The sequence below is a fragment of the Pleurodeles waltl genome, chromosome 4_1 (genome assembly GCF_031143425.1).
Source record: "Pleurodeles waltl isolate 20211129_DDA chromosome 4_1, aPleWal1.hap1.20221129, whole genome shotgun sequence".
Lineage (NCBI taxonomy): Eukaryota > Metazoa > Chordata > Amphibia > Caudata > Salamandridae > Pleurodeles > Pleurodeles waltl.
The window spans coordinates 481,389,894-481,407,134 of record NC_090442.1 but is presented as its reverse complement, the minus strand read 5'-3'; the positions used below and the strand labels follow the sequence as shown (position 1 = coordinate 481,407,134).

Sequence of the window (17,241 nt, the reverse complement as noted above, 5' to 3'; positions counted from 1 at the left end):
TGCTGGGAATCTTGCATATGGTAGCCACTAATGTAATCTTCTATGATGAAGTCCCTTTTACAACACTAGTAATAATAGTAATAGTAGCTCATGATGATTTTCATTAAACATAAGTAGCTCTTTTTACACAAAAAGAGGTAGAACCCAGCTCTAAGGTATTTTTCTTGAGCCCGTGCTCACTCTGGATGACTTGTGCCAAAGCAGAAAGGAAAGAACAGTCCTCCCGGGTCCTTGATGAGGGCAAGGTACTGCTACCAAATTAGGTGAAAATCCAGCCATCTACCCATGCAGCACAGCTGCTTATCCATTCTGTGCCACACTTAGGGATTGAACAGTTCCTTCACCACCTGTGAGTGCAGTACAGCTCCCTGGGGGCAAAGAGTCTTCCTTCAGGTGTGGTGGTGATTGTACTTTCGGCCAGCCCTTCACTCTCGACAGAAGTGCTGCTTTGGGCTTCTTCTGTCCCAAAAGGCGAGGACAACTCTGTTGCAGCAATGCGCCTCACAAGAATTCTGCTTGGGGGCTCGGCATGTCTGACCTGGGCAGCGCGTACCCGACAACTGGCAGGGGCACGCCAGTCCCGGGATGACAAGATGGACAACACACCCATCCTTCAGGGATACTCCCAACAAACCACGGCTCAGGTGGAGAGCCCTCTTTGGTGCTGCAGTGTCTGTTTATCCTCTCAGGATGTTCTGTTCATAAGAGAACTGCAGCGTTCAACATGAGCTGGTGACACCGCAAATGAAGCCCCTTGCCGGACTCGCCAAGTGGCGGGGGCATGAGATCCCTAAGAACAGGGAGAGCACTGGAGGCACAAAGACGCTGTAGGCCAGCACACATAGTTACTGTTGTGGCAAGGTGGCAGACTTTCTTGGGATCCAACAGGCCACAGGTCAGCACAACAGAACCAGTAACTCCGATGGTCGTTCCTTCTGGCAGCACTACAGGGCCTTGGCAGGACAGTCAGGGAACAGCTGGCAGAAGGGCAACATGCAGGAAAGCTATTCTGTGAGTCCTTTAGGCCACCCAGTAGTAGCAGGCAGCAGGACAACAGCAGAAGAGTAGTCCAGATGAGTCCTTTTTGCAGCTCAGCAGTCCTTTTGACAGAGGTTTATTCCCAGTTCCCAAAAGTGCTCTAAAATCATGGGGACAGAGCCCCTGTACTTTGTTCAGGAGTCACTTCAAAGGAACCCTTTCAAGTGAAACACAGCCCCCTTCCAACTCAGCCCTGTCTCCAGACATCAGTAGGGGGCAATCAGCCCATTGTGTGAAGGAAGGAAGCAGCTTATTGACGTGTAAGGTGTGAACGGCCCTCCCTCTCCTCAGCCCAGAATGGCTATCAATATGCAGATGCCTGTTCTGTCTCACCCAGCCCCTCATTTGTTATGGCTGTATGGAAAGTATGCACTAAGTGCAGCTGTCACTCTGCCCTAGACGTGGATTGAAGTCTGGCTGCAAAGCACTAGAGTTAATAAGCACAGAGAAATGCCCATTTCTTAAAAGTGTCATTTCTAAAACAGTAATGAAAAATCCAACACCAGTAAGCATAATTGCTCACTACCATTCAAAGCATACCAAACATTCCCACGCTACTCCTCACAAATCAGATGAGACATGTATAAGGGAATTCCCAATGCTAACCGATGAGAGGAGCAACCTCACAGTAGTGAAAAACGAAATAGGCTGTTTGTCACTACTTGGACATGGAAAACATTTAAGTACACGTCCTACGTTTTACATTCACAGCACCCTGAGCTGTCTAGGGCCTACTTTAGGGATGATGCAGGTGTAGTAAAAAGGGAGTTTAGGTCTTGGTAGTTAGTTTGAATTACCAAGTCAATGTGGCAGTAAACTGCATATGCAAGCAATGCGGTGGCAGGCCTGAGAGTTTGAAAGTCTACTTCTGGGGGTGGTACAATCAACACTGTAGTCTCACTAGTAGCATTTAATTTACAGGCCATAGATATATGGCATACCACTTTACAAGGGACTTACAGGTAAATTAAAAATGCCAAACAGGTGTAAGCCAATTATACCAAGTTTTAGGGGAGAGAGCACTTGCACTTTAGCACTGTTTAGCAGTGGTAAAATGCCCAAAATCCTAAAGCCAACAAGAAGAGGGTCAGAAAAATAAGAAGAGAAGGGCAAAAGGTTTGGGGATAACCCTGCAGAAAGCACCATTTCCAACAGCAATCAAGTCAGTTTTTGAGGAGTGGTGACATTAATTCCTAGTAGCTAGACATACCTTCAACGTATTGATGGTTCATTAGAATAATCCGTTTTTTAAAAATCTGCCAAGGTTTTATCAGCACAACAGTTGTGGTGGGAAAAAAGTTTTCACAGACTATGATTTCTTAATCTGTAATCAGCCCACTTGCAAAAATGGAAAGTCAGATTCCTTATCTCATTTTGGATTTGAAGAAGGGAACAATGATAAAACAAAAACTGTAACCAGTCTACATTTTGCCAAATGGTTATTTTGCAGCAATTATGAATGCTGTTGAATTATTAAAAAGGTGAATTTGCAATAAAATCCTAAGGACTGGCTGGATCAAACCTAAGTGGTGTGTAAAGAATGGGCTTTTGTAAAATAAAAGATGAGCCCCCCTCCACAAAACAGCTGCAGGAACCAGGCTTAAGAAGATGCCACTCCAGCCTACTAGCAGACCATCCTAGGTAAAATAAGATAATAAGCTTGGTGGAGATATATTTTTGGTGGTCAGCAATGGTTTGGGAGACTAGATCTAGAGCTACACCTTCCAGTTCTTTGCAATTCCTTCCAGTTCCTCTTAGCCCGTGGCATGCAATTTCAATGGCTTTTGTTGCGGAGTTGTCCTTTTCTAAAGATGGGTATTACAAATTATTAGTGGTGGTGGATTTTTCAGTGAAGATATAAATCCTGCTGTGGGGAATCCTGGCTCCGGGCTGTAAATCACTTCTACTATCAAAGCTTGATGTGGGAGAAGAGAGCTTGTTTTAACTTTGTTGAACACATCTCAAAAGTCTTGATACCGAGATTGTAATCTAAGACCTGATATTGTATTGTGCATGGTGCTTATCACAATTTGCTACAAGTAGAAGTTCATGTGCTCTATTGCTTTTACAGCAGTGGTGTTGGCAATACTTCTTTAAGTACGATAGCTTTTCAATTTCCCAATCAACCGTAAGATTGTGTAAACGTAACCAGGAAAGTAAGGTGCATTATTGACATCAAACAGTACTTCCTCGTAGTGATTTCCAGGCATCCCCAAGAATACTACATGTGTATGGTGCATTATTGCCCAGAGGCCCACTCACACCGATCAGTTGTTTTTACATGTTCAGGTTTTTACTTAAAGCAAATAGAAATGTACCATAATTTAGCTTACATTTGATCAATGAAATTACCATAGCCCCTGAATACACCATTACCTGAATTGGAATTTCTTTCTTTGTAAATTCTATTCATGCTGGAAAAACTAAATATGGATCTCTGTTCTGAACGGATTGCACCAAAAAATGTGCGACCCTTATTCCTAAGTTCGATGATGGGATCTCAGTCAATATTGACTTCTTTGTTTTGCCGAATCTCTTTAAGGCAAGACTGGGGTTATTTAAGGGACCTCAGATCTTGTTTTACACTCCGATGAAATGACTACTCTTTCCACAAAACAGCCACAGATTTTGTGCTGTTTTCCTCTTTTTTTTTAATTTTGAATTTAGACCTCCTGTGCTCCCAATTTGCTGTCATTTTTACATTGTCTTGACCCAACAGACTTTTAGTTTTCTTTTCTAGAAAAATAACTAATTTAGTCTTTGTCTTACCTTTTTCTCCTTTAAGGTATTGTAAGCCATGATAACCATATTTTCTCTTCAGGGTGCTTTGTCTCAGTGACAGATGATTGAAGATAGGTTACAGATCTAGGCTTACTTGCTTAACATTAAGCAACTCATTGCTCATGATCTTACAAAAGAATGTTTTGCAAATTATATTTTGAGTTCCTCTTTGAAAGCAGAAATATTGTATAAAATGGATCGTCTCTCCCAACTAACAGTATGGACCATGAGGTGGCCACTTCTCACAAATAAGACAACAAGGAGGCTACTTTGGACTGTTCATCTGGGAATTCACTGGGCTGGAAGAGAAAGTAGAGTTTACACTGATGGATAAACATGGCAATTTTTTTTACATCACCATAAAATCTCTCCAAAGGTGCTAATGGAATTTCAGGGTACATCACCACTTGCACAGTCTGGGCTCCACGGGCTCTTAATTTGTGGCTGTCATTGCATTAATTAACAAAGCCTGTCCAGACTCCGATAGACATAAAATTGTTGGGGAATTAGAGATCAACTTGAGAAAGTAATGCCGACTGACTAACCCCTGCAGGATGGAATGCACAGCCTGAATCTAATTGAATCTGATCTACACTAATATAATCTAACCTAATATAATCTCTGTGTTAATTCAGTGGTGGCAGACTGGGATTGAACTTCTTTTTTGGCAATTCCTGGTTGTCTCTCTGCAACCCTTCTATCATTTTGGCTAACCCTTTAATGTAATCCCCTGTGGATCCATGGCATTCAAATGTAGCAATTTTTGTGGGACCGTTTTAATGTCAAATTCCTGTCAAATGTATACTTTTGGACTAACCTTAAAATAAGGATTCTGCAGGAATGCTACAGATCCATTTCCTCTTCTGATTTTTAGTTTTTCAGCTTGAAAACTGAGGAAAAAGGGAAAGATTATTGAAAGAGTCCAGCAGTTAGTTACTTGTACCCTACTGGTCTTTGCAAAACCAGCGGGGTATATATATTCACAAATGTAATATTTCATTGTTTTCACCCCAACCTTTCAGACCATTGTAGTCATGAACATACCAAGCACTGACAACTGTCTTTCTGGTTCTGTGGTTTATTAGTCCTTATGAGCCTTATGAGGATTCCTAAAATGTCAGAACACTTTGTGAAAGGTCCTTTCGAGAAGTCTTCCAACGGTAAGCGTTAAGGGACACATGTACAAAGCATTTTTCTAGTCGCAAACGGGTCTTGCTTTGTTGCCTGAAACACTTCTTCTTGGGCAGGTCCACAGTTCCACACCGTATTAGCTTTAGTCAGCTCTCGAAGTGGAGCAGTGAGGTTGGTCAGGTTTCGAATGAAACACCGCAATAGATGACTATCTCCAAGAAACTGCGTACACCTGTGACACTGGAAGGAGCCAGTGCAGCTTGAATGTCTTGTACCTTCGCAGGATCAGGCGTGACCCCATGTGCCAAACAATGGTATCCAAAAAAAAACAATTTCTGTTTGGAGAAACACACAATTTTCTCTGTGGAGAGTGACACCATTGTCTTTAATCTTTGGAAAGATGCTCTCAACATGTTGAGGTGTGCTCTGCAAGAGTGGGAGCGTGCACAAGGATGTCATCACTGCCATTGAGGACTCCAGCCGGGCCAGTCAGCATTCCTCTGATTGTGTCCTGAAAGACTTCAGCTCCACTGGACACCCCAAAACTGAGGTGTTTGTACCTTCTCAGACCCAAATCAGTGGAGAATGTTGCAATAGCTTGTGATTCTGGATCCTGCATTAGTTGATGATACCCAGCTCAAAGGTCTATCTTCGAAAACAATCTCGACCAACTGAGTTCTGCCACAATATCATCTACTGTGGGTGTCAGTTGTTTGTTGCAGGATGGCCAGATTGGGTAGATGCATGTCCATTCAAATCCTGACTGCCCCAGGCTGCTTGGGTTTATGAGTTACCATAAAAGGAAACACACAGCATATTGGGCCATCTACCCATTCAATGAGACGTGCCTGTTCAAGTTTCCTCAATAATTCTTCTACTTTTAGGCGCAGGTGGAACGCCATCCTGCAATGTTTCAAGGCTACTGGATGGATGGAGTTGTCTATGTGGAGGTGTACTAGATGATTTTTGAGACACCCGATGACCTCAGACAGCTGGGAAAACTCATCCACCAGATCCTCTACACTCCTTAGATGTACACTGAAGGCAAAAGACACCAGCTGGAGGTGTTCTGCCATTCGGCAACTCAGTAACACTCTGTATCCCCCTTTAGTGACGTATATCATGGCACATGTCGAGTGTGAATCATGAGCAATTTCTGTGGTGATAACCCCTGCCAGAAGGAGTGGTTAAGGAGCCAAAGGCATAAACTTGAGTGAAATTATCCGCAGAGCTGGTTGTATGAGACGAGTCCTTAGGACAGATGAACCAAAATACTGATGGATGCTCCCTTGTCAATAAAGAGCTGGGAGCGGACGACCTTCTACTAGAATGGTGCATTTTGGGATACGTCTCTGGGGGTAATCACCAGGTTGCATAACATGTATAACATGGACAGCTCCCTCCATGTCATCATCATCCATGTCTTCCACAAAGAAGTTTGTTTGGTTAGAGTGGGGAGTGCAAGAGGCGAAATAGTACTTGAACATGGATTCCAAGTGTATGCATAATGTTCACTGACTTGGGTCTGATAATTTTGGGAGGTGCAGATGGTTGGCATACCTTGGCAAAGTGATTTAATTTACCACATGCCGAGCATCTCTTTCCTTGGGCTGGGCAGGGTCCTTGCTATGGATAGGGATCTCCACATCAATAACATGTATTCGGGGTTGGTGCAAACTTGGAGCAGTTCATTTTCTTTTCTATGGCCCATGCTGACACCACATTGACAGACTCAGTCCCTACTTGATGCTGGAGTACTTGTTCCTTGAAAGTTCTTTGGAGCGTCCCATCATTAACATGTTGGCCATAGACATACCTGGGACTTGTAGGATGTTCTCTCTCAACTTGACCAAAAAACAACTTGGATGAATTGTGCCTGAATCTCACCATTAGCATCCAGCAACATGCAGGTACTGGCTAGATCTTTCAAACGAGCATAATAAGTGTCCATGGACTCTTCTGGTTGTTGTCTGGCTTGGCATAGCAAAAACCATTCAGAATCAGGATTTACTAATGGCTCAAAATGTGTGATGAGTGCTTGTTTCAATGTAACATATGTAAATGGTGGGCCAGCTTCTACAACAGATTTACCCAGTTTGTGAATGGACGCCCCTTCTAGATGTAGCAGCATAGGATGCCGCCTATCATTGTCGAGAGCCAAGCTGCAAAAGATATCTCTAAATGCTTCATCCATTCTTTCCAATCTGCTGCTTGAGCATATGGGGGCCCATCAAGCACAAATGGCTCAAGCAAGGGGATTGACACCATTGGGGAAACAGTCAAGATTACACCAGATTGTCCAAATGGTTTAGGGCAGGAGTTGCTAGTGACACAGCAGCTCGAGGACAAACACAGACATGCAAAAAGGTGCTCACCATATGGTGGGCAGGATGTGTAGACTACTGAGCCAGGGCCTCACAATCACCTCCAAAGAAAATTTGTCCATTCTGGACAGGAATGTTCAGGGCTCATCACCATGGGATCGATTCATGCACAGCATGTCATGCCATGATCAATCCATATGGTATACTGTGTGGCCAGGTAAAGAGTTTTGGGCAGGAGACAGAACTGGGGTGCCACCAAAGCAGCTGGAGGAGGGCAGAAAACAAAAGTACTTGATAGAAGCAGGCATACCATGAGACAGCACACTGCACGCTAACAGGATTCACTGTGCTCTTAGGATAGCAGAGCTTATCATATGCACGCTCTGGCCAGGAGCCTGGAGAAGACAGGGCAACTTGTGTGGAAGTCCTCAGCAGGGCAATTCAGTGCATGCAGGCAACTGATGGCTGAGAGCAGCATGAGATGCTTCCCAGCTGGCAGACATTCCCCTTGAGGCAGGCATTAGGAGAGGGGTTCTGACAGACAGTAATGAAAGCAGAGCTGACAGCAGGGCTTGAACTGTACCGTGACTCACTAGTGCACTGACAGCGAGTCGGGCAGCAGCAGAAATGACCGGCATTGAAGAAGCGATACAGCTACAGGCACAGGACACAAACACTGCTCTCATCGCCAGTTTGTTGCATGCTGTGTGTGTGAACAGGGCCTGCGAATATCCCCCCCGTTGAAAGAAGACACGCACACAGTTGATTACATCCTGTTATTAACCACAAGGTTTGAGCCTCAACCTCTTTTATTAGCACTCCTGTTACGTCACAACCATGCGAGATGAGGGCTCTCTTTTTCCCCTCATATGTTGGAGTGTTGTATTGACTCACGACCAATGTAACATAATATAGGTCTATTCAGAGCTAGAATTGTATCATCACTTTGGGAGGCACCACCACTGACAAGGGTAATTCAGAATATGCAGGTTTTCAGTCTTGCTCAGAACATCATAAGGCTGCAGGCTTTGCAGATGTCCAGGGGTGCAATGACTTAGTACTAGTGCCTAGTAACAGAGAAACATAGAATTGTCTGTTATTCCTGCTCTCACACCTTCATCTGGCCACCACGAGGAAGTTTGTTTGGTTAGAGTGTAGAGAGCAAGAGGGCTAATAGTACTTGATCTTAGCCTGCAGGCAAATGGGAAAATAAAGTTCTAGGCACTGGAAGGGAGACACCATCCGGTCAATAAGATTCAGTTTTTTTATGTGGAACTAGAGAATGCTTCTTATGCTGCTTCAGATGGATTGATATTTTACTGACCGAAAGCCTCCAGCCACAGATGTATGTGATGTCATAGAAAGCCCAATCCACAGAATACCAAATATGAGAAATTTTGCATAAACCATTTAATCAGTATTTTCAATATGAATGGCATTTACCACTTGGAAGGAATCAATTTATAGAATGCATTTGTAAAAATAGCCTTTCACATATTTTTCAAGATGTAGGTCTTTCTAAAAGGTGCGCTGAGGTCCTTTTTCCCCCGTCCACTTTCTTGAACTGTTTCATTTTGTGAAAAAAATGTTGTTCTGGGGTTCACCCACCCAACTTCCATTTCCTATTTCCACTGCTTTTTTTCCCTCCCCCTCATCATTTTTGGGGTGCCTCCAAACTTTGTGTTCCTAATTTATACACAGAAAATATATTTCTCCCTCAACAAGCTCTTCCCTTTCTAATTTGCACATTACAGCTAGAAATCACATCACGTTCTGATGTTTTTGCAGTCAGTGGCTTTGGTATATCGGAGACTGGAATGGTGTAGATGCCAGCTTACAAAGACTCAAACTGCTATATGGTAGCTTCATGGAAAATGAAGCACAGAGTTCTTTTCTGTGTTTTAATTGATATAGAAGACCAACATAATGACTGCACCTATTTGGGTGTTGCACCTGATATCATCACCCCAAATCACTCCTTTTTATGGTTTTGATGCAGTGTCCACAAAGAATATGCAGAAGTCATCACAGGTTCAAATTTTGGGGTCGGTGGGGAGGGTTTGTGACTGGTATTCCTCGAGGATATTATCCCTGACATGGGTGTGAATCAAGATTAGTTATTATCTTGGGTGTTGTTGTATTTTTTATGTTGCTTGGAGATGCACAGTGATACATTTCTTCCAGATCTTTATGTTAGATGGGATTCCCACTGTGGACAGTATCTGTTCTGGACTGCTGAGTCATGACTGCATCTTTTAAAGAAATGGGTGATCAGCAAGCGCTTAGGGATCATGACTTAGCCAACTTTCTCAGATGTGTGCACTTCCATGAGAACGACCTAAGCTGGTAAAATGGCCCTGACTCTCTTACTTAGCTGAAGTAAACAAAAAAGTGAAAGGTGGAATGCTTGAATTGTGTTGGCCACTGGTAACTACTCAGGGCCCATCCAACCTGAACTGCAGGCCAGGTACTTCTTGAACCAGAACACAAGCAACCCAAGACTGGCTTTCAGTGTATTGAGGCTTGTCGGTCGGTGCAGCTTCATTAGTGGCACTCTAGTGTCACAGTGTGCACGGGACCCACATCTGGCATCTCTGTTTCCCTAAGGCTGTTGCAGTGAAGTTAACAAAAAAGTGATGGGTGGAATGCTTGAATAAACCCCAACCACTGGAAGTTACTTGGGAGTCAACTGCCCCTTGTTCTTTTTCCCACCATACCAACTCGGAGTAGACCCAGCCACAGGAAAATCAGTTGTGGTCCTTTTCCAGTAAGAACAGTCAAGCCTGGATACAAGCAACCCAAACCAGGTTTCACCCTGATTAGGGCTCATCAGTAGGATGCAGTTCGCTTTCAGTGGCACAATGAGCACAGGACCTCTGTCTGGCAATACCCTTGGCTACTTAGGGCTTCACACCAAACATACAAAAGGTGATGGGAGGAATGCTTACAATAAGTCTAACCACTGTCACTGTAGCATTCCAGCCCATTGTTCTTTTAACCGCCATGCTACCTCACATTAGACCCAGTCATGTGCAAATCAGCCTTAGTCCTGATCGAACAGGAACCATCCAGCCTGAACTGATAAGCCATGTTCTCTCTGATCCAGAACACAAGCAATAGAAAACTAGTTTTATCCTAGCTGGGGCTCTCCAGTCAGAAGACATGGGTTGTGTACTCATCGTGGCACTGCAACCAAGGTGTGGCCAACTATCAATCCCTTTCAGGGTGAAACCTGTTTTGGGTTCCAATTCAGGGAGGACCTGGCTTGGCAGGTTGGGCTGGACTATTCCTGTTAGAGCAGAGTCAAGACTGATTTGCATATGTCTGGTTCCAAACTGAGGTGGCACGGTATGCAAAATAACGATGAACTGGTTGCAGCTTGAATAATTACTCATGTATGAAATTAATTCAAGCATTCAATCTATTATGTTTTGTATACTTCAGTGCGATGCCCTTAGTTAGTCATATATGCCCAGATGTGGGTACCATGCTCACCTTGTCAATGGAACTAAGCTGCACCTGGCTGATGACCCCCAATGAGGATGAAACCGGTCTTTGGTTCTTTGCTTTCTGGTTCAGGGAAGATTTGACCTTGAAGTTTGGGCTGGACTGTTCCTATTTGCCAATCCTGAATTGCAGATGGCTGGGTTCACAATGAAGTGTCATTGTCTGCAGTATAACAATGGATTGGGATGTGGCCCTGAGTAAATACCAATATCTGAGAGTAATGCAAGCTCTCCATCAGTCACATTTTGTACACTACCTACCTAGCTTGCCAACATTATATGTGTTCAAGTTAACATTTTAAAGAAATGGAAGCAGAAGGGGTTGACTGACAAAGTGTTAAAATGTTCTATTGTCATGGAACATGCATATTCTTTGCCATTGCAATTTGACGGCTGTCATGATTAGCTTGGGTACTGTAATATATTTTCTTTCATATATTTAAAAATAACGATGCTATAGAAAGTGGAGAAAACCCTTTCTTTAAAAAAGAAATGCTAGAAAATCCATACAGAATGATGACCCAAGTTGAAATTTGTGCTGCTTCCCTTTACTTGCTCTTGCAATTAGTTGCTAAATAGTTGTTTATTTTCTCACACAACAGCTGACTTATAGCCTTCAAAGTTTTCAGGAAAAAGGAGGTGAAGACGGATGATATAAGATTGAGCTCAATTCATCCCCATTAACAGATTTCCATAAATTACTTAGTGCTAATGGATAGAATAGTGGGTTATGATTTTACCTACCATTATGAACTGCAGTACAGAAGCTGATCATCAGCTGCGTGCATGGGGGACTGGCACACAACATTCCAGCACTTCCTGAACAACAGAGTAATCTGCGACATCTATAATCTCCGTTCACACTCTCCCTGCACTACTTTATTAGGCTATTTACTTTTGGACATGCGAGAGGTATCGAGCATCAATCTTTATGTGACTTCAACCATGGATGCTCTATTGTTTACTTTCATGGAGAAGTGAGAGGACAGCTTCAGTGAACCACCTACAACCCCACACTTATCAGTGATCCTAAATATAATAAGTGGAAGTCTATTATCTCCCCAAAAACATGTTCTTTGTTTAGTCATTGCCATCTGTTCTTGGAACACACACGTAATAGGGGAAATGTATTGCTAATCACTTGTAATAATCTATTACAAGTGAGTAGTGATGTCAAAGTGCAGCCTTCCTGTTATGCCACTGGGTGAGGGATCCGGCGTCTGCCCACTCACCAGTAGCTATCCCAGGCAAAGTGGGCAGGTAGTGCAAAAAGATTCTGTTAGCCTTCTCCAAATCCTGCTGCCTCACATCCTTCAGTAAGTTACTGAGTGTCCTGGGGGAGCTGCAACAGCCAATCCCTAGAATGTGCCCACTTTGTCCCTAATGCCCATGGGCAGTCCACACTCACTGCTGCCAACCCACCATAGCTTCTCCTGAAACAACATGTATGCCTGTGAAAAAAGAGTGAGGAGGGAAGGGAAGGTAGTTCTTATTACACAATTTCTGCTTCTTCTAGGCCATCTACGACAGACCTGATAGCAAACATGTCATGGTTTCCACACATTGTCTCAGTTAATGCATCAGCACTGCTTATAGTTCATTCTTCTTTGTAGTCTAGGATTTGTAGAATTGTTGTGTAACCTGAATCATAGCACTACAATTATCAGAATGAAAAGGTGACAGGACATAATGTCCTACTCATCAATGACTTCTTAAACCTTTGGGAGAATGGAAATATACCCCTAATGAGTGAATTAATAATGAACCTCCTAGCTGTACATTGAAACGAATATAACAACTCACCTCTAAATTCTTTGAGCTTATAATACAGCATTGTTCCTCTATATGGCTACCGTACTCCTCAGTGCCTATCAATATTCCTATAATGTAGAGTTGGGGTGCATTATCCTTAATGCCATGTTATAGCACTCAGTGGTGCATATGCTACGTATGTCCGTATCACGAGCACAGTATCATGATGCAGTGCTCACTCTGTCTCCCTCTCCTCCCACTCTTTCTATAACCTCTGCCTCTCCTTTGAACGGCTGAGACCAAAGTAGAGCCGTAGAGTTTATTAATTATTTTGAATTTAAAATGGATCCGTTCAGAATGTTTGTTAAATAACATATACAGTCCAAAGCAACATCTCCTTTTTTCAGTTTTGTCACCTGACTTTGATTAAGGAAACCTATAGGGTTCCTCAATCTTGCTCAGGTTATGCATGTTCAATATATTAGTTCGAGATGTATTCGTTTGAGGTAACAGAATGTGTTTGCACACTATATTATTAATATATACACATATTAGCTGGACGACGAAGAGAAATTGTGATGAGGTTTGTACAAAGATAAGAGTCTGCTGAAGAATGCCTCCAGCTGCTGAAAGGATCCTATTACACCTCGTAGGCCACAATCTCTACTTTTTGGATTAAACAAATATGTTCGGAAAATCATATTATCTGCTCTGTCCACTAAAACAATAACCCACTGTGCAGAGATAAGTATAATTGCTTATGAGTTAGAGAGTGAAATATATTCACTGGATGTGGTACAGTAGCTTATTGTCGCACTGTGTAATGTGTTTTGAAAATCTCAGTGGCTCACTGTCCACACATTTCTATCTTGTTTTTATCATATAAATAATCTTAGATAATTTGAGGAACTGAATAGCTGTGTATGAAGGTAGTAACCTGAGATGTCTTCTTGCAGCTCCTGATAGCCCACCAGAAAACATAACCTACCAAAACATCTCATCCACTGAAGTGGTGGTGTCATTCCTGCCACCCGCTATTCCTAATGGTATTATACGATGGTACACAATATATCTTCAAATGGCAAATGGAACAGAAAAACGAGTTCTAAACACAACTAATCTTTCACAAAATATTACTGGTAAGTGGCTAATAAAAGTGTGGTGTTTATTGAACGAGGATTAGCTTAGATTATTTTTATTTATCTTGCCTATTGCTAAAGCCCTCGATTCGATATTTTTATTTCTTATTTTCTAATGCCATTTGCTAGGATAGCAAACATAGAAATATAGTTCAAAGTATATATTGAGCACACATGTGGACTGTGTTCAAAATAGCTCTTTGTGTTAACTCTATATCACACATTTCCACTGCTCCACGTCCACAGTCTGGGGAAGATTTACTTGAAACTCCTTCTCAAGACCAAATGCCGACTCACTCTCCCTCTGTTCAGTGACTCTCTGCTCCACAAGTAACCACAGCACTACAGATAAGATACTACACTGTGGCTTTGGCACTAGAGGTATGGCTAACCTTCCCACGGCTGTCCCCACCACTCTATACCCCTTTCCCCACATTGAGAATTCCACACAGCTAAACTGTTCTCATGAAGTAACATTAGTTTTATCTTTGCCGGCTTTTGCCTGAGCAGCAGGCAACGTTATGTGAAACAAAACAACCAAACAACCAAACAACAAAACTGGTAAAATAAAAAAAACCTATAAGCATCACTCCAAATTTAAGTAAAAGAAAAAACAGAATACATGAATGCACAAGAAGAAAATAAAATCAAAATGATAAAAATCCATTCACAGATTAAACATTTTTAGCAAAAAGTCTTTATTTGAAATGAGTCATTTAAGATTTGTAAATTAGTGTCCACAAGAGGACAGCAGCACCCCCAAAATAATTGCTAAGAAACATTAGACCAAAAGACTTTTTAGAGGTGGGTCAAACTGGGGAGAAGTGTGTTGCGTGGATGATACAGACTGATGTTGCTGTTTTCAGGCATGCAGGCTCGCATCCCAGCATCATTACCTCGTCAATCTTTGTTGTTGGGTTTCAGAGGTATTGGTCCTCTGAAGTGAGCTGCTGCTAGTCTCCGCATGCCTAACAGAACCACAAAGTGTAACTAAGAAACTGTGAACAGGTCAACAGCCTCCTGTGATTTCTGGACCTTCTTAATTTTTCTGGATTTCAGACTCTCCCCCCGCAATAACTTTCCTCAGGAGGGTTGGTCCTCAGTTCACTGTGCCCCAAGTCAGCAAACTGCTTTTCCGAGTTTTTAAGATTCCATCAGCAATAGGAACAGTTCTTCCAGTGTTCTTCTGACAGGCAGATAAGAAATCCTCCAGCACAGCAGACAGGGAAGTTACCCTCCTGCTTCCTCTTTACTAGTGCGAGTGAGCAAACCTTGTTTTTTGAAGTGATATGTAACATTCCACTGTCAGCTGGTCATAATCTAATTCTGAGAAAGAACCACAGTCTGCCCCCCACTTTTACTGCAGTGTGATGATGTTCCTGTTCTTTGGGTGTTGCAAGTGACTCGAACATTGTATCATTATATTTTGAGTGTTAACAATCCAACACAACTGAGGACAGCCTCGTGGCTATTGAGTTTCCTTGTGCACTCAAGCTCCACCTCCCTCTAATCTTTTCAGCTCTGTAAACTTCAAAAAATTGTAGCACTTTCGACTGACATTTTCCAAGGGTTCCACACCCCAGTATTGGAGACAAGGTATGTGAGATGGATCCCTTTTTAAAATTGCATTGATAGCCAAGCTAATCAATGGCAAATGTCTAGCCAGTGTGCAATTTCAAAACCTGCATTCATTTCTGTGCATTGCACAGGCTTCCTTTGAAGCTCTTATTCTTTTGGTTGCTTGACCAGAGCTCCTAACATATGTAAAGGGGTGTGATCTGGTAGGTGTTCTCCAGCCAACAGTTTGGATCACACTGAATTGCTTAAGCGGTGTGCCATACCTAGATACGTATTTTGACTCTGATTCTACATTTCATCCTTTAAGACAATTTGCATTTATAATATGATTTTGTTGTGGACTGCTGGCACCGTTCCTGGCATCCAAATTAAGGATTGGTGTGTACCTAAAAAGACAAGACTGCAAATCTGTTAAGGTTACTTGGAGCTTTCCAAACATTATAGCATTCACTTTCGAGTGTTGATCAATATGCTTTGCTTTACAATGTAAATACGGACCTGGTGCAACTTGCAGGGAAATCTGCACTATTAGCTTCCTTGAAATGGGCTACATTGTAGTATGATTTTCTAGTGTCTTCTGAATCAGGCAAGTGAGCCACGCATTAGCAGAAGGGGCAAGAAAGTGTGAACATTTTAGGAACGTGTATGTGTCTGAGGCTGTTTAGAAGGCCTCCATCTAGTCTACAACGCAAAATTCCTGGTGTCTAAAATAAAAAACCAGAGGAAACACGCTATGTAGATGCAATTTTCTAAAGCCATATATGACTACTACATGTGTTGTCAGCATCTGATTAGACATAGTGCTTCGAGGCTTACTGCATCAGAATGCATATCTGGCATTATATTCCCAGTTGTTGGATTCTCCAGTGTCTCTCACTATTCACCATATACCAGTTCCCCCCACTCAGTCCTCCAGTGGTTCTCTCTTGATGGTGGTTAGTCTGGCTCAGTCATCCCCGCGTTCTGTTGATAGTAATATCTCTCCTATTGTTTTGTACGAGTTTGTATATATTTGATTGTAAAAGTGTGTCTAAGTGCAGTGTGTGAAGTTGTTAATTTACTTCTGATATGAGACAGTTGATTTTTTTACCTCGTAGCATTAATTGTCGGCCATACTTAAATGACAGCGTCATTCTGCTTAGTGCACTGTGCATTTACGAATCTTCCCCTGTTTCCCTCAGTCAGGGATTCCACCTTCTCCCTCATCTGTGCACACTTAACATATGTTGTGAAATAAACATTTTCTCATACAACGAAGGTTTTTTTTCTGCAAGAGGAATTTACTCTGCTATTGGCAACACCTTGAAATTAGCTTGAGCACTAGAATTACAGAAGGTCAGAATAAAGTTCATGTAGGCTGCTACTCTGGTGTCAGTTGATAAAAGGCACTAGTCATTCATTCATTCATTTGCAGTGGTAAGATTCTAAAAGATTATGCTATACATTCAGTGGTGTGGATATCACAGTGCACCTGTGCAAATACTTTATTTTCTCCTACTTCAATTTTTTCTGCTTTCATGCAGTTTTTCTCTGTTTTCGAAAAGCAATGTCTTGCATTTCCTTTTGACAGTATGACTTTTCATTATACATCAGTAAAACTGAAGAACCCTGATATGGCGCCTGAGTAATAACATAACATAACATAACACATATGATAGAAAATGTGCCTCTCTGTTCATTACACAATGTGTGTCTCATTCACCAGTTTTTTCTGACTGTATGACATTTATGCTACTAAATTTAGATGCAGAAATATGGAAGATTCAGGTCACTGAGATTAAACTATTACTTGGACTCACATAATTCTAAAAACTGTAAGGACCGTTTGCGTTCATTTGACTTGAAGTCCATTGATTACAGACCAGCAAACCCAGGTCTCGAAAAGGGTTGGTGAGGTTATTGCATTCCCTGCAAGTCAGAACACACTGCCCTTGGTGAAGGTGGGCAAAGGTTTTGACTTTGCCTGAATTCACCCAGGTGACGTTAAAGCAT

General features: G+C 42.3%; 1 protein-coding gene across 1 annotated transcript in view; it reads left to right on the top strand.

The window, feature by feature from the left end:
• PTPRQ (protein tyrosine phosphatase receptor type Q) overlaps positions 1-17,241 on the top strand; it is a 1,423,303-nt gene that overhangs the window by 802,475 nt on the left and 603,587 nt on the right. Inside the window, exon 31 of the mRNA XM_069227528.1 lies at positions 13,489-13,671. Coding sequence (XP_069083629.1) covers positions 13,489-13,671 — 183 coding nt within the window. The remainder of the gene's footprint in view (positions 1-13,488; positions 13,672-17,241) is intronic.